This window comes from Papio anubis, chromosome X, assembly GCF_008728515.1.
Source record: "Papio anubis isolate 15944 chromosome X, Panubis1.0, whole genome shotgun sequence".
NCBI classification, from domain to species: domain Eukaryota; kingdom Metazoa; phylum Chordata; class Mammalia; order Primates; family Cercopithecidae; genus Papio; species Papio anubis.
The window spans coordinates 68,190,383-68,209,183 of NC_044996.1; the positions used below are offsets into that span (position 1 = coordinate 68,190,383).

Below are 18,801 nucleotides of genomic sequence, written 5' to 3' on the forward strand. Positions count from 1 at the left end.
AATCCTATAATCAAAATGGTATTAAGAGTCAGATATAAAGGGGAATGTCATTGTCCTTTTGTTTTTACTTTTGAATCAGCGTTCTGTGTTTGATTGCAGCCATTAAAAAATAGCCAAATAATTGACCTTTTTTCTTGTTACAAAAAGGCTGTGACTTTAGGGTCTACCTTGACTTTCATTACAAGCATTATTTATTTCACAGCGTAGTCCTGTCACATGTCTTTAATAAAAGTTGAGAGCATAAAATAGTTTTGCTGTTTTATTTTGTTGTTGTTGTTGTTGTTAAATAACAATAATATATAACAGTGTTTTCTATAAGCAGAATATAGTTTAGGATTGTGTTTTACTGATTTGAGTCCTGGTTGAAGTCAATGTTTGACCCTTCTAACACTAAGTTCAACAAGCATACAGGAAAACAGCTTTGATTATGAGGCAAAGTCGTGTTTTTATTAGATAGCTACTAGTAATTGTTTTCTATGGTTATGAATTGTGCTCATCTTAAATTCCACCAACTAATAATCTTCTGCTACATATTTGAGTTTTAGTATGCAAGTCATATACAGTTTACAAATTGAAACATTCTTTCCCTTTAAAGACATGCTCATTTTGAGCCTGAATTTCTCTGTGTTGAATCTCCTTTGCAGCGAATATTTGAAGATAATGAATGAAGCCATGGCATGGGATGACTCACAGTCATTTAGGCACCTAATTTTTCAAAAAGCAATTGATTTTTTAGAAACAAAACTCCAAACTTTCAAAGGGTAATCTCCTCTGCCTATAACTTTTGAGTGCCCCCAATTATTCATGGATGACAAATCAAACAGGCATATGAGACCTATTTAAATGCATGCATCTATACGGTGGTCTTTGGTGCGTCCCTCCCTGAATTGCCTAGCTCGTTTTTCCTAGAGCCAATCCAAATATGTAGAGAATCTAAAACACATCAAAAAATATCAAATATGAGGTCTTGGAAGAGCTGACATGATGAAGCCCCAATTTTATAGAGATTAGAATAGAAAACAAAATACTGGATTCATCTCCAGGCAGCAGTAGAAAGTAATTTCACTGCAGCTGTTTTCCTGACTCAAAAGCCTGCAGGTCACAAACCCTGTAATAGTATCGTATCCTCATATGCAATATATTAAATATAATCATTCCAAGTTAATTTGTGACCTTTAATCACCATATGTAAATGTATTTGTATGTGTGTGCATATATGTATGTGTGTGTGACACACACACACACACACACAGACAGGGTAGGAAGCCTGATTTCAAATTCTGCCTACAACATGTTGCTATTTATGTGCTTGTTCTTAAAAGACCGTCTAGTAACTGAATATAGCTTAGTTTTTCCTTTTTTAAAATTTTTCTTTGGGTTGGCAGGGTTTAAATATTTAAAGGCATTTTTTCTTAACTGTATTTTTTACATGTGAAAGAAAAAATTAGAGCTGGTTTTATTTATACCTTTTTTTCCTTTTTTTAAAAAAAAAATCATATGATTAGAGAACTTGCCCCCTCATGGTTGGAGCTCATTGGTCATTTTTTTTTTCATCAACGCTGAACAGTTTTGTTCATTCTTTCGACAGATATTTAATTAGTATTAGTACCTACTGTGGGCAAGATATTGTACAAGCTATGCTATGACATTTTTTAAAAAAAGCCAAAGATAATTTAATCTGTCTCTCTCCTTTCTCTTTCTCCCTTTTCCTCTCTCTCCACCTCCTCATCCTGGATGTTACTCTTCAATGAAGGAAACAAATCATCATGATATTTTTATCATTACATCATAGATGCCTGCTTTTAATTAGTTGTCGAGCTAAAGTTGTGCAGTCTGCAGTAAATATTGGAATTTTTAAAAATGGTATTTGATTTTGGAATATGTCATATGCTGACATTTTACATTATAAGTCACAAAGAGGCATGCGGAAACTTACAGAAGAAAACTATTTCATCAATTGTGTGTTTACCCCCATTAAAATAGACCACCATTACAGGAAGTGAATTTCCTGTCACTGGAGGGTACTGTTTAAGCAGTTCGCCTGTTTTGTTAGGGATATTGTAAAAAGACATTTTCTATTTTAAATAGTATTAATGTTTTTATTTACCAGTCATCAGTTAAAGGTAGAGGGAGGTGGCTCAGACACACACTATGTGTAACACTGAGGAGCCAGTCAGTTATCAGAGTTCATTCCAGATAATCTAGACTAGACAACCTGAACATTGAATGCGTATTTTCTATACATTGCTGAGTGTAGTAAGAATGACGTGATATATATTTGTAACTTCTCTACTTCTGTTACAGAAAATAGAAATTATTGATGATGAAGAAAGTGACATGATAAGTAATTCTGAAGTAGAACAAGTAAACTCTCTTTTGGATTATAAGGTAGGTAAATTAAAATTATGAATTTATTAAGAGAAGGTATTAAATGAGGTAGAATTTTACAATACCTATGTTACTCCTATTTAATAAGTTAAGCATTCTGAGGCTCTGCATTAATTCTTTCTGGCAACTTGAATATCAGTCAGAGTGCTGATTATTTTAATTATTGCTGTCTGGTTCAGGGGTTATGATCTTAGGCAAAGAGTTTGCTTAGTGGAGTAAGTATTGATGGTATATGGCAGGATGGAGGCAGTACTTAGTAGTGGTCAACATGAAATGTATGACAAAGCTTTTCTAAAGCCAAAGTTCATTTTTAAATGACGGTAAAAGGGATATTTTTTTCCAGTGGACTTTAGTAATTTTATCCTAAATTTTTACTTCTTCTGTAGATAATTTTTAAAAATATAATAATATACCTGTTCTAGGAGAAGTTTACAAGCAATTTCCAAAGCAAATACAGAATGAATATGAATACAGATGACCTTTTCTTAATGTCATTTGTTACTAAATTGAAAAGCTGCCTTTGACAGAGTGCTATACATATTTTTTTTATTAAATCTGAACATAATCTATTAGTCTGTATGTCAGTATGTTTTCTGCATAGATTTATAAAAGCTGTCCCTTTGATAATGATTATTCTATCTTACTAGGTAACTTTGGGGCCTTCTGAAATTTTGGCCACACAGCTCTTTTCATACACAAAAGTTCTTGTCATGAAATGTCATCAGTGTTCAAAGCAGAGATTAGTAATGTTAAAATGTTAACAGAAAATAGTATTTAATCAGAAAGTACAACAGCTGTCATTTCCTCTAAAATCTTTTCAGTTTTACTATAATTGAAATGTATGCCATCCAACAGATTCTGTTTTCCAAATATTCATAACATGTCAAGCTTTAAAATACTGAATATTGTAAACACAGAAGGGAAATATCTTTTGAAATGTACTTCCTAAATGGCCAAAGAACTGATAAAATCCTATGTTTCGACTGTATTTCCAACTAACAGAATTATAAATTTGTTGGTTCTGAAATACAAGAGATTATGATAACCTCTCCTACATGGCCATATAATATTTCTAAATGCCCAGTTCAGGATTACAATGTCTCTGCATGCCACAACTTGGCACAGGTTGTGGAAACTACAGACGAAAGGACTGGATTGCACAGCTGTTAAGTGTACTCCTCTTAGCATTCTCAAATATGTCAAAGAGGATTGGGCCCAGGACTCAGAGGATTCTTTCCAAGACCTCTCGCCTCTTGGGTGGTAGTCTACTTGAAAAGGTTTGGTGCTAAAAACCAGAGTAGGGCAGGGCAGAGTGTCTAGTCCAGAAATGTTTGCTAATATTTTTCATTGAACTCTAAAGAACATTGCATCAATCCAGTGTTTTCCATTGTAATAAATTCTGTGGAAACAAGGGGTCATTTACTGCCCCATTAGGAATTTTCTTATATGTTTTATATAATTGCCTCTGTCTTGGCAGTTCCATAAAGTTATTTTCTTTAATTTCCAAAATTCAGCACCTATATAGAAAATATATCTTTTTGTAATCATGATTTTAAAATTTTTCAACTCATCTCACATGAACTTTGTTACTTCTAAAGGAAAGGTAAGCAAAACCTCATATAGCAGTTTTTGTTACTGATGTCAAGATGTTGGTTTTAAAAAGCCCTGCCAGTTTAGTAATTTAATCTGTCTTCAGAGAAAATGTTGTACCCCTTGGTATACACATACTAGTGTTTCTTGTTTGGGGATGAAAACCACATTGTTGATATCTTAAGTACCATTATGCATCGCTTAATGATGGGGATAAATTCTGAGAAACCCATTGTTAGTCAATTTTGTCATTGTGCAAAACATCATAGAGTATACTTACACAGACCTAGATGTATATAGCCTACTACATACCTAGCGTATATGATATAGCCTATTGCTTCTAGGCTACAAACCTGTACAGCATGTCACTGTATTGAATACTGTAGGCAATTGGAACACAAGGGTAAGTACTGTGTATCTTACCATAGAGAAGTTAATCATTGTACTATGACGTTATGATGGCTACAGCGTCACTAAGTGATAGAAATTTTTCAGCTCCATAATAATTTTATGGGATGACTGTCATTATATGTGGCACATTGTTGACTGAAACATTGTTATACAGCACATGATGATATATTCATCATAAACTTCTTGTAAGAAGGGACTTACTTTATTCACCTATGTGTTACCTGGTTGAGAGCCTGTCTCATAACTGTTCAACTGTAACTATAGTTATAGTAATTGCTGAGTGAGTGAACAAATGACTTAATTTAGCTTTGGAAATAATTTTAAAACTACTATGCAAGTACTCATTTACATAAAATCAGGAGCTGGATCATTGTATTTTTTCCCCTACACTGAATTATTCAGTCTGTCATTCTTGGGATTTCATGTAGCAAACTGAAAGAATGTTTCCAATGGTGCATTTGACACTTATTACTATGCAACCATCAATACTCATTTTGGTCATAGTGGAGTTTTTGATTGAGATACATCACCAGAAATTCATGTTCTTCGGAATTCTAACTAACACAAAATGTTTATGAGATACGTTGATGGGCTCAGTACCTGAGGCAGGAGTAACTGCATCATAAAATAGCACCTCAGACTTGGCAGACATTAATAGCTTGCTCAGATATCAAAGCTCTGGTCAACGTGGAACCTGGAGTTCTCCTTACTATCATCTTGAAAAAGAATTAACAAAGCTTACTCAAAATGTAGGTAGGACTTTAACAACAATAAAAATAAGATAGATCTTGTTTTATGAAAATCAGTAACTGATGTTATGATACTAGTTCTTCTCACAAGCATTGATTTACTTAGAAAATCTGGAAAGTACACATAAATTACTGCCTGTTATCTAGGAAGTATTTAATAGGCTTGCAAAGCAGCTCTGTGAAGAAAATGTCTGCAATATTAAATTATCTTAAAGCTGTTTATATTTTCCAAACATTGCATAAATACCGAGGAGGAGAAATATTTGCATGGAGAATTAGAAGTCTGCATATCAAAAGATGCTTCATGACTTTTGTAAATGTGAATTAATGTTTCCCAATACACTGTGAATGCAGCTAAGAAGGACTGTGCATTCAAACCACATACTACTATAATGATAACGTATATCTCCTGTATTAGAAAAGACTTCCTGGTCAGTACTTTACTAATACTACTGCTCCGACAATGAATACTAATAAAGCAAAGGCTTAAAATTAGTAAAATATATCATGACAGGAGTATGTTGAATTTTATTATAATGCTTACTTATAATTTAGATTTTTATAGAGTGCCTCTGGATAAGGAATTGCACTTGTACAGATGATTCACTTGATATTAAATGGTCTGAGAAGAAGCAGTTTTATCAGGTAAAAAAAGCTTTTAACTAAGCTGATAAAATAGATGGTATAGTAAACATCTTAATAGACTGGATATGATAAATACTACAGCATCCTCTCAATTGAAACAATAAAAATACCCATAGAACCAATTAATTGTAATGTACTTTAATTTGGTTTTCTGAACAAATGCTGTTAAAAGTCCTGCTATGATTTTGAGACCAGTTTGCTAGATGCAAAGAATAATCATAGCCTACTTTCATGTTTTTTGAAATGGTAACTGGCTGATTATTTATTTACAATAATTTTTACTTTTTAATTTTAAGCTGACAAGAGTTGTGTATATTCATAGGGTACAAAATGCTGTTATGATTTATGAATACCATGTGGATTAATTAAATCAAGCTACATAACATATCCATCACCACAAATTACCATATTTTGTGGTGAAAACATTTCAACTTTTCTCATAGTGATTTTGAAATGTGCAATATATTATTATTATTTACCATATTCATCATTCATACAATTCAGCATATAAAAATATTTTGTTGTTTGAAAAAACATGGACAGAATTGGAGAACATTATGATAAATGAAATAAGCCAGGAACAGAAAGACTCCCACCATGTTCTCATTTATGTGCACAATAAAAAACAATCAAATTCAAACAAGCAGAGAGTAGAATGGTGGTTACCAAGGGCTTGCGGGAAATTGGGAAATAAGGGAATGATGGTCAGAGGTTACAAAGTGTCAGTTAGACAGAAGGAAAAGATTTTGTTTCGCCCCTTTGGGATAGACTTTATTTTTAACCAGGTTAATTGATGCATAATTTTCATACAATAAAATTCCTCTTCTTAAGTATACAGTTAGATGAGTTTTGACAGGTGGACGTAGTTGTGTAAACACCACCATAATTTGTTTATTCACCTCCTAATGAAGTCTTGAACTGCTTCTGGTTTGGGACTATTATAAATAAACCTGCTATGAATATTGATAAGTCTTTTTATGACATGTGCTTTCATTTATCTTGGGCAAATACCTCAAAGTAGGATTGTTGAGTCTTATGTTAAGAAAAATTATGTTGAATTTCATAAGAAATTGCCAAAATATTTTCCAAAGTAGCTGTACCATTTTACACTTTCACCAAAAATGTATGTATTAATAAACCAAAAATAAAATTCTAAGTCCCTCAACCATCTGAATGAACCCTCCCTCTTGGCCAAGGGCATTCCAAAGTTAATCTGAAAAATTAGTTCAGGCCATGATGGGAATGGCAAGCTGGCCATGCCTCATCATATCTTCCTCCCGTTTAGAATTACTGATAAAACAGATTCTTTAAGTCTGATAAGAAACACTTACAATCTATTCTCTCTGAAGCCTGCTATCTGGAGCCTTCATCTGCAAGATAAAACCTTGGTCTCCACAGCCCCTAATCATAACTCAGACATTCCTTTCTATTGATAACTCTTTCAAGAAATTGCCATTCAGAAAATCTTTGAATCTGTGTTTGACCTGGAAGTCTCTGCTTCCAGTTGCCCCTCCTTTCTGAACCAAACCAATGTATAACTTACAAATATAGATTTATGCCTTGTGTCTTTCTAAAATGTATAAAATCAAGTGGTGGCCCAACCACTTTGGGCACATTTCTCAAGATCTCCTGAGGGTTGTGTTACAGGCCTTTGGTCACTCATATTTGGCTCAGAATCAATCTCTTCAAGCATTTTGCAGAGGTGGACACCTTTTGTCAACATGTATGAGACTTCTAATTGCTCCACATTCTTGTCAGCACTTAGTATTGTCAATCTCTTTAACTTTAACTATTGTAATATGTCAGTAGTATCTCTTTGTAATATGTCAGCAGTAGTACTGACATATTGTAATATGTCAGTAGTTTTAATCTGTATTTCTTTAAGGACAAATGACATTAAGCATATTTTCATGTGCTTATTAGTCATTCAGATACTTTATTTGATGAAGAGTGTGTTCAGATATTTTGCTTTTTACTTTGTTGCTCATCTCATAATTGAGTTGTAAGTTCTTTATGTATTCTGAATCCAAGTGCTTTGTCAGATGTATGGTTTGAAAATATTTTCTCCCTATATATGGCTTTATTTTTTATTTTCTTTACAATATATTTTAAAGAGCAAAGTTGCTTTTTGTATTGTTTTGTTTTGTTTGTTGACGTAGGGTCTCACTCTCACTGAGACTGAAGTGCAGTGGTGTGATCATGGCTCACCGCAACCTCAAACTCTTGGGCTCAAGCAGTCCTCTTGTTTCAGCCTCCTGAATAGCTGGGACTATAGCTGCATGCCACCACACCATACCATATATATATATATATATATATATATATTTGGTAGAGACAGAGTCTTGCTATGTTGCCCAGGCTGGTTTAAAACTCCTGACCTCATTTTATAAAATAGGTCTTTCTTGAGGCTAGGCACAATAATGTATCCCAGTAATACCAACACTTTGGGAGACTGATGTGAGAGGATCGCTTGAGACCATGAGTTCAAAACCGGCCTGGGCAAAATAGGGAGATCCCATTTCTACAAAAAAGTTAAAAAACAATTAGCCAGGGATGGTGGTGCATACCTGTAGTCTAGCTAATGAGGTGAGAGGATCTCTTGAGCACAGTAGTTCAAGGTGGCAGTGAGCTATGATTGTACCACTGCACTCCATTATGGGCAACAGAGCAAGTCCCTGTCTTTAAATAAAAAAATAAATAAATAAAATTGATTTAACTAAATAAATTAAAATAAAAGTTTTCTTTTTTTTAAGTTCCATAATTTTTGTGTTCTATTTAAGGAACTTTTTGCCTAACCCAAGGTAACAAAGATTTTCTCCTCTCTTTTCCTCTAAAAGTTTCAGTTTTATTATGCATTTTAGCTTTAGGTCTATGATCCATGTCTTGTTACATTTTGCCTATGATGTGAGGTAAGGGTTGATAATTTTTTTTTTTTTTTTTTTGCATGTGGATTTGCATTTGTTTAACCACTGTTTGTTGAAAAACAATACTTTATCTATTGGGTGACCTCAGCGCCTTTGTTGAAAATCAATCGACCATTTTTGTGGGGATTTATTTCTCATCTCTATTTTTTTCTATCGGTTGATATGTCTACCCTTATGCAATACCATCCTTTCCTGATTACTGTGGCTTTTATAGTAAACCTATTCAGAGCACTTTCATGGTCATTATCTTATTTGAGTGTTAGAGCCCTCAAAGCTAGAACTGTCAGGGAGTACCAGTATAATAACCATTTTACAGATGAGTAAAGAGTGTCACCCACCCAAGTTTACAGTTATCAGTAGTCCTGGCACTAGAATACTCCCAAATATTAGTCCAGTTGTTTTACCTATGCAACTAGCAAAAATAGTAAAGAGTAACTGATTCTTACACCAATGGTACACAGTGGTACATTTTCAGATTTTTTGGAATAACAGACTCCTACTTAATCTGTGGAGGCTCAGCAAACAACTTAAGACAGTCTTAGTAATTTCAGGCTCTTCTTTGTGCAAATTAACCATTTAAGTTCTGAGTAGTTGACTTTCTGAATGGCAAATTCAACATTACTGTGTCTGCTATTGCTCTTTGGGTTAATTGGACTCCGTCTATTCTCAATTTTTTTTTTTTTTTTTTTTTTTTTTTTTTTGAGACGGAGTCTCACTCTTGCTGCCCAGGCTGGAATGCAGCAGCGCGATCTCCACTCACTGCAACCTCTGTCTGCCTCCCGGGTTCAAGTGATTCTTCTGCCTTAGCCTCCTGAGTAGCTTGGACTACAGGCACATGCCGCCACGCACGACTAATTTTTGTGTTTTTAGTAGAGATGGGGTTTCACCATGTTGGCCAGGCTGGTCTCAAACTCCTGACCTCAGGTGATCCGCCCACCTCTGCCTCCCAAAGTGCTGGGATTACAGGTGTGAGCCATGCGCCCAGCCTTTATTCTTAATCTTAATCTAAATGCCAATTAGGCTTGATAGAGGAGGGGTCTTTCCAAGAAGGGAGCTGTTTTTTGGTTTTTCTCTTACTGGAACTGATTGGATTGGTTTTTGATCTTAAAAATTGTTTTCTATAGTGATTTGCTTAAAAGGCAGCCTATGACTAATAGGATCATTTTCTTCCATGCTTTGTATTCCTTTATGTTAACATTTTGTTTTCTTTATTGTCCTTCTTATTTGATGGTTTTTAAGAATTTTATTGTGCATCAAACATGTACACTCCTAGGTTTACATAAGGTAATTGTATCATTTGATATTTTCTGTTTCAGAATGAAGAAGTCAAATTCATTGAAAATGAGCTAGAGATTCAAAAGCAAAAATACTTTAAACTTCAGACTTTTGTCAGAAGCTTGATATTAGCCATGAAAGCTGACGATAAGGAACAACAGCAGGTAGGTCCCAGGAGAGTGTAGTAAGCTGCAATGTATCAAGTCGAAAAATGGTATGTCACACTTGGGTTCTTCATATATTTTCATTTTTATACTTCATTTGTGTTTGGCATGGAGGAAATATTTGTTATTTCATGACCTTTGCAAAACAGTTTTCTTGAGAATAGCTGCTCAGGTTTTGAATGCTGCTTCAGTGGAAAATCAAAATAATTGATTAACATGCTTTTAATTTCAGGTTAGTCTTTAGGTGGGAAAAATAATTTTAAAATTAATTTCAAAGAAATTTCTGAAAATGTTGATAGAGACTGGGCTACCCTAACTAGAGAGGCACATATTTTGGGACCTTTTGTGAATGAAAGAGTTAAAGCATTTCTTTGCCTCTCTTCTGGATCTTAATTTCTTGTTAACCTTCACTACAGTTCACAGATGTTTGGACATCTTCTGTTCTGTAATGTGTTGCTCATCACTAAGAAAATATGAAATTACTTTGTGAAATTTTTTGTTTCCACAGTGCATCACTTACTTTTCCCAATTTAAGTATTTGAGCGTTTGAATTTTTGACTCCAAAGATGAAATTTACTGTCTTTTGCATGTTGATGTGGGTTTTTGTTTACCAGTTCCTCCCAAATTACATTTCATGTCTCAAATATTCATGTGAAATCTATATAATAATTTGTTAGGCCTGCTAAAAACTATAGAATTATAATAAATATTCCATTTAATATTAAATTATAACAAATTTTCATTTGAACTATATGTCAGTATGCTGATTCCTTGTCACAGTTCTATAGGAGTGGTGTGAGACACAGGTAACCCTTATCTTATTTAGGAAACAGTCTCAGAGGTTTTTATTCATCAAGGAATGTCAGGAGTACAAATATTCATCTCTTACATCAAAGAAAGGCAGCATGTATATAGCCCACCCCAGATATCCCTAAGGAAAAAGATTAAAGCCATAGCATCATATAAGCCTCCTTTTTTTTTTTTTTAATGAAATAGCCTTTATATATTTTATTGAAGTGCTGAACCACAAAATTGAAACTAATGAATTTACTCATGATGCTCAAACTAGCATGTATATTATGTGTCAAGTTTTATGAATTTTACTCCCTGTGCACCCCATCGCACACACACACAGACATTCCAAGACAGTAGCTTTCATTTATCTTTGCCAGCTTAATTTAAGCATATTGGTTTATTATGTGAGTTATGTATATTCCGTGACATACTGAAAATGTGTTTATTTTTTAGAAACCTAAAAATGCAGATTTTAAATGAATAGGGGAGGTAGTTTTGAACATGGTTCCAAGAGTACTGTAAATTTTAAATAACTGTGAATAAACAAAATTAGGTACAAGCAGAGGAATAACTTGAAGTGCGGCCCTTGTTTTGAAAGTCATAGCATGGTTGTGAATTCAGAGTTATATGGCCAAGTAACTAGCAAGTTTCTGTGTCTCTTGACATCTAGGAATAGTACACAGACTCTATTTTATTTCCTAATTCTAACCTCATTCCTGGTTTGGTTCTTTTACCAATACCAATAACAAATAAGAAGTGTAACTAATGTGCATTTTTATTTTTCTCTTCCTCTTCTACTTTCCCTCTGATTAAAGACTAATAAATTAGTATATGGACAAAAGTTGGCTGAAAGAGAACATGATTCAAAAATTGTAGCGAGCTTTATAGCCAGTATAATCAGCACCAAATAGAAACTACTAATTTGTATAACTAAGAATGAGTATAATGAATCTCAGAATATGGTCACAAAATATAGAAGACACGAATAGTAGTCCAAAAAAGTTATCTAGGTAATTACTTAAACTACTGATCTTTACATCATAAAATATTTATGGGTTTCTTTCTGGAATTAATTTTATTCTACCTTATAAAAGACAACCATGTGTCAGTGGTTTTTAATTTTAAAACAAATTTTCAGTGTTCTTTCATTAATCTTGATTTGTGTAAGTTGAGTGAGATGTGTGGTCCATAGAATATTTTGGACCATTGAAGTAGTCCAGGGTTTACAAAATGTGATAGTCTTTGACTGAAACACTAGATTACCCAAAGATTTTGTTGTTGTTGTTGTTTAAATCAATTAGCCACTTTAAAATCAAAGTAATATTTTCAGCATTATACTTAGTCATTTGCTGTGGTCTTGCTTCTGCTAATTCACTGTGTGTTCCTAGCCAGATCAATAGCCTTTCTTGAGCTTCAATTTCTCCACTTTGCGAGTGGGATAAGAATGATTAATACTACAGAAATTGATATTCATACCATAGGGTCTAGAATAAGTGTTATGGAAACTGATCATATGGAAAATGTTTTAATCTCTTGGGAAAAATGACAGTAGATCAGAACCTGAGGATAGTTGTCATTTATGAAACATTCGTAATAAAGAAAGTTAATTGTATTCACCTTAGTATCTGTGAAAATGGCAGTTCCAACAACTGTTATAATCCAAAGATTTTTTTCAGTTGCAAATCTAGTAAGATACTGAAAGAAGAATTCTAAAGTGGACCACATGTATTAGTAGTGCCCCATGCTGCCTCAGATATTAAAATTTTTTTATATTTTTACTGCACTCATTTTACTCAGTCAACTACTTATAATGCAGTAACAAAGAAATAAATAACAATGCTTCTCTGATTTGTAATCTCCCCACTAAAAATTAGAATATCATTAAATCTCATTATCTTGACTGTCTGACTCTAAGCACATGTTTAGTGAATGTTAATTTGAACACTTTCTCCTCTTTAATATGGCATCTTCTAAATTGCAAAGTGAGCTAAATCTGTGATGTATTTCACATAGAATGATCAGCCAACGTCAGAAAAGGCCCCATTGCGCTGGGACTGGTTTAGTGGTAAAACACTTTTCTAGGAGAAAATGACTCTGTGTCGTATTACTGAAATCTAGCAACTTAGAAAGCATGCATTACCTTTAAGTTAGTTTACTGTGTATATACTCTCAGTTCCAGCAATAAATTTATGAGAAATTCAATTTTATAAAATAAATAATAACAGCTTGTCTGCCAGATAGGGGTTAGTCTTCCCTTACATAGCCTGATAAAAATGAGAATGTTTTTATCTTGCCTCTGTGCTACAAGGCAAGGAGTATAGGATTTGCAGCTGCCACTTCTTTTAATAAAGAGAATGAGTGCATACTGTCTTATTTTAACAGTGGATTTCATATATTCTCCAACATGCCCTTTCTGTTCCTTAATTGGGTAGTGACAAGCTTTTATCTGTTCCTGTTCCCTTGGTCCTTATTTACCACTGCACCCAAAGCCCACATTACAAGTAATACTGTCTAAAAATTGTCAGATATGCTACATTATTCTTAGTATTGGAAGCAGCAAATCGGTCATTAAGTTCAAAATTCCTTGTGGTCAAGTGAACATCAGCATTGTCAGCCGCATAAAACTTGATCAATCATTTATTTCTTTAGTATGGGTGCATGTTCTCCAACTTCAGATAAAACAATTAGACCATGACAAAGCTTAGTTTATCGTTATTGGATTATCCTTATTACTCAAACAGAGAAATGAGTAGCCCTCCAGATACATCATTTCTACAGATAGATCCACTGATTCCGCTGTGCTCTGGTGGGTGCCTGACCATCTGTAGGTATGAACATAGCCTTAGGAAAGAAAAAATAAAATTACTTGGTCTTTTCAAGTTGTTAAAATTTAATCTAAAGTAAAATAGCTGAACGTTTTTCCATACTGCTAAGTTCTTTCTCCCACTGAAGTACAAAATAGAGTTTTGTTAAATGCAGTCTCCTATGAAGGACAGCATAACTGGCATGAATATTTTAACAAAGAACGCAATTTTAAATACCTTAAACAGTGATCAATGCACACTCCAAACTAGTATGAAAATCACTAACCTCAAACACTTCAAAGCACTTGGTTCAGAAGAGTTGCTCATTTCCCTCTTAATATCCCCTTTGTAAAGGTTCCACTCTACACAATTCACACTTTCAACATCTAGAATTTTGTTACTTTCTTTTTTTTTTTTTTTAAATTTATTTATTATTATTATATTGTAAGTTGTAGGGTACATGTGCATAACGTCTTAATAATGTATGAAGAATTTTTCTTTTAGGTAAGGTATTGTCTAAGATCCCGAAGTATAAATTATTCTTTAAATCCAAAAAGATAATTCACCATGAGAGGACTACAACTATTAACATAAAATTGGAAAACAATCTATCCACATACTAATTCAAAAATATCAATTTTTTTTTATTCAGGCACTGCTGTCAGATTTACCTCCTGAATTAGAAGAAATGGATTTCAATCATGCCTCGCTGGAGCCTGATGATACCTCATTCAGTGTATCTTCTTTATCAGAGAAAAATGTCTCAGAAAGTTTGTGATTTCAGTTGGAGGGAATGTATGATACAGCCCTTTGGCTTCGTAACAGGTGTGCATTTCAAGATAACTGCATTCTGTTGCCCTGGTATTCTTTAGTTGGGAAAACACATTGTTGAAATGGACATATTCTGTGAAGAATGTACAAGATATAATGGCTACAGTGCAAAAAATGTAGGTGAAATTTAAAAGCATTGTTTGAGAGAGTATTTTTTTAACTGATGGAACTCTGGAAAAAATTTATATTTAAGTTTCAGCAGTTTAACCCTGAAATTTGTTATGTCTAATTTCTAACCAGAGACAAAATAACTAAAGACATTTCAGCATTGCTTATCAAGTTGCTACAGCTTGATTAGTCTTGTTTTTGTAGCCATTACATCTTCTTTCTTCTTCTCTGCTTTTCCTATCATCCACATACACTTTTTCTCAGGAAAGTGGACTGAACATTTAAAATAAAACTTTAAAAAAGTATTTAACTCATTATTTAATGAGTTCTCTGATTTATTTTTTAACCCCTATGAGAATTCGACTTAAGCTAATGATTGAAAATTGAAATGATTACAGGTATGTAATTGTAAATTGCTGGTGTTCTTCTATTATCTAACCCAAATATTTGTGTGGGGTTGGGGAAGCACAATGGAAAGGTAATTTAACCAACATAAAGTCAAATAAATTACGAAGTGTACAGAAACAAAATGTTGTCAAAATTAGTCTTGATGGGGATTCTTCATTACTACAAATGACAAATATTGATACAATTGACATTCTAGTAGTAAATTTGTATAACTGAGTTAGATGAAGTGTTACGCAAATATTTTAAATTTATCACCATCTTTATAATTCTTTTTTAGTTCTTACATGTTATGAAACAGGAAGTCAAGGTAAGCTGCTGAGATTTTTTAAAAATTTAGTCATTCAGCTTTGCCACAAAATTTACCTCATTTCCATATGAGGCCTGTACAGAGCCATCAGCCAAGGATAGTATTCAAAAAGAGTTATACTACTTTGGTTGTAAATCACAGTCTTCTGAATTCCCTGAATACTATTCTATGAGTACACACCTAAAATGGGCAAGTTACCCAGTTGTTCTATTAGTAGGTACCAGATGGCAACATACTGTAGAGTGTTCTTTGCAGTTCTTCCTTTCCGGAGTACCAGATGGTATTACCAAGACCCATAGAAGAAAAAATATCACTTTCTCCCTAAGCTCACAGTGTCATATATTTGTGACTTGGCAGTGTGCAATTGTGTTGCATGGTTAAATTACTATCTATACCTAAAAGATTAATGAAGTAGCTAGATGGCTGTTTCGGTCATCAAGTTTCTGTTTCCAATTTGTTTTTAATTTTTGTGGGTACATAGTAGGTATTCGGATATTTTTAAAATTTGTAATTAGAGCCAAATTTGATCTTGAAATTTACTAATACCAACTTATGAACACAGAAAGGCAGTCAAAAATGTCTTTAACCCAGAAGTGTCCCATCCTTCCACACACATAAATAGGTAAAGTCCCACTGATAGTCTCACTTTGTCACTTATTTGTTTATATTGCTGCCATACTACTGATATGGTTCCTTTGTTAATAAGAATATTTCAGTGTTCAGATATGCTTCCTTGAGCCATATGGAGTTTTGCAAACAGTGGTTAGTATTTCTTGCTGACAAGCCAAATTCCATTCAGAGAAAGCAGCACAGAGTAACAGAACCTCAGATATTATGATTAAATGTACCAGTCACACCAATTCCTCCATGAGACAAAGAGTCGCCCCCATATACAGCAAATTTAGAAACCACTTAAGTAGCATGAACAAATTCCAGGTCTTCAAGTCTCTCCGAGGGTCTGCTTCATAGTTATTGAGTTTATCTTTCAAATATAATTACTTCTGCTTCAATTTAAGCCCCTTCTTATTTGGTTCTCATTGCAAATTAAGTATAGGTATACTCTCTCCTATAACTTTTAACACTATAGATTGTATTTGTCACACATCAGCCATTAGTCACTAAATCGAAAAATACTTGTTGAGCTCCTGCTATAGAGAAGACACTGTGCTGGACACTGGTTTTCTCAGCAAACTGTAAACTTCACAAATAATTATTTCTTGTTAACATCTTCTATGATATTAATAAACCTTATTTAAATAGAATTTTTAATAGATTTAAGGTTCTGCTAGGTATGATTCTTAGAAGGATTTCTAGTCTACAATTTTAGAGAAAGCATAGATGATCTTTTTGCCTGTTTAAAGTTTCATCAAAACAGAAACTATATAAATCGTAACAATACATTTAGAACTCCTTTTGACTTGAAATTTGTGTTTCAGCACCAGAATGTTTTCCTTCACCATCACTGGAATTAAAACACTTCTAAAATGAAATGTGGCTGTTCTGTAGCAAGAACCAAAGGAAATACCTGTATCTATAGAAAAAGAACCATAATTGCCAGATTGAAATTATGCATGGTAGATTTTGAAAAAGATGTCAAGATCAAGCTTTGAAAGTTGTTATGAAGAAAGTATATTTTTTGCATATGTAGATAGGAGTTGGTTTTGAGATATGTTAGAGTAGGAAAAATTATCAGCTTATAATTACTCTTGTGAACATCTTCATGGTTGGGGATAAAAATTAACTAACTAGTGTTTCTTTCTTTAGGGCTTTGAGAGTATTAAAACAGATCTTACTATCTGAAGGCTCTCTCAGGGAGACAGAAGCCAATGTGGAAAAAAACAAAACAAAACAAAACAAAACAAAAACACTTCTTTTTTCTTTCAACTACATTTCTATGTCTGCTTTAAGCTTAGAATAGCCAAGCAATTTTTAAGCCAGAGATGTGTATGTAAGAGCACTTACCTTCCAAAATGTGTACATACGAACAAAAAGGAAGGTATTTTCTTCTTTTCAGCCAAGCTAAACTTATTCACAAGAAAATGCGAATTGCAATTGCTCTGGAGAATAGGAAAATTAGCACATGCAAAGAAAACCTTAAAAGAAAATTGGCCTCTTCATGGAAACTGGGGATATTTTGTTGTAAGGTCAGTTATCAACAGCAGGATTATTGTATTGTCATTACAAGCATGTGATAGAAATGTTTGTTATTGTTGGAGAAGAAAAGGCTCAGACCCAATTATACTCTGTACTCTTTATTCGACCAAGACCGCAAAAGATGTCAAAGAAGCCATTTCTCCAAAGACAGCAACATCTATTGTGAGGCACTTTCATATTCAGCAGTCTGTAAGTTTGTAGAAGAAAACCTAAGTGGTGAATTTAAAATAATTCTTGGCTCTAAAATTAACTTTGTTGCCTTTTTGGTGGGGGTGGTGGGAATCGGATTCAGCCCATTTCCAAGGGATAGTTTCCTCATCTTGGACAAATAGTTTGTGATCATTTTTAAAAGACATTCTGAAAACTTTAACTCCTGCCCTTCTTCCATATTACAGTTGTGTTATTCCAGAAATTTTGTCTGCGTTTTAAATATATTAGATTTTCATTCAGATCTTAAACATGCAAACATGTGATAGGTTAGCTTTTTAAGGGAGTTATCCGTACCACTGTATCTAAATGTTAGGTAAATGGGTAGATTTCTCTTTGAAGTTGGTATTTTCCTTGGCAGACAGCACTGTATCATGCTCTTCACCAAGCTATGCTCTGTAATGCTATAATCGAGGAGGCTATTAACTTGTGAACCTGCAGTCTACATACCATTGCTGAAAACAGACTTTGATAAAGAGCAGATTTGCTGGGGGAAAAAAAGAATAAAGTGATATTTTCATGCAAATATAATTAAAATTATTTCATTAAAATATATACTGAGTGTATATTGCTCCACATTGAAATTTTATTTTGCATTAACTTGTTAAGTAATTAATTTTAGCAATCCTGCATCCCATTTTACTAGTACTACCTCTGAAATATACTGTCACCTTAAAACCACATCAGACTGTAATGTGAATTTTTGTAGAGTTTTTATTTAAACTTTTATAGAGGCAATAAATGATTTCCAACTAACAGACATCTATTTCTTTATTTTAATAATTATTTTTATAAGCCTTTGTGTTGTAAGCACTTTCCCCTTTAAAAGTGGATTATTTTCTCCCTGAAATACAGTTCTGATAAAATGAAAAATGAAGAGAATAATAAGGTGTTGGGGGTCAAAGAAGGGAGAAAATGGAGTGCTCATGTGGAAACTGAGTTGATTTCCAAGCTGACATGTGTACTGTCCTTAACTGACTTTACTTAACTCCAATACCAGTGGAATAAAGTGAATATTTTGTAATAGACAACAAATATGTT

At 33.5% G+C, this 18,801-nt stretch overlaps 1 protein-coding gene across 5 annotated transcripts in view; it reads left to right on the forward strand.

Annotated features, from left to right (window-relative positions):
- The window catches only part of HDX (highly divergent homeobox), a 188,687-nt gene extending 170,167 nt beyond the window's left edge, over positions 1-18,520 (forward strand). For 3 of the 5 annotated variants that reach the window (XM_031660578.1, XM_031660577.1, XM_031660581.1), the window contains 4 exons: positions 2,305-2,388; positions 5,694-5,783; positions 10,024-10,146; positions 14,398-18,516. In XM_031660578.1, the coding sequence (XP_031516438.1) occupies positions 2,305-2,388; positions 5,694-5,783; positions 10,024-10,146; positions 14,398-14,523 (423 nt within the window). In that variant the 3' untranslated portion in view covers positions 14,524-18,516. Of the gene's footprint in view, positions 1-2,304; positions 2,389-5,693; positions 5,784-10,023; positions 10,147-14,397 lie in introns of all 5 variants that reach the window. The other 2 variants (XM_031660579.1, XM_031660580.1) reach the window with 2 other exon arrangements.
- The last annotated feature ends 281 nt before the right edge of the window (positions 18,521-18,801 follow it).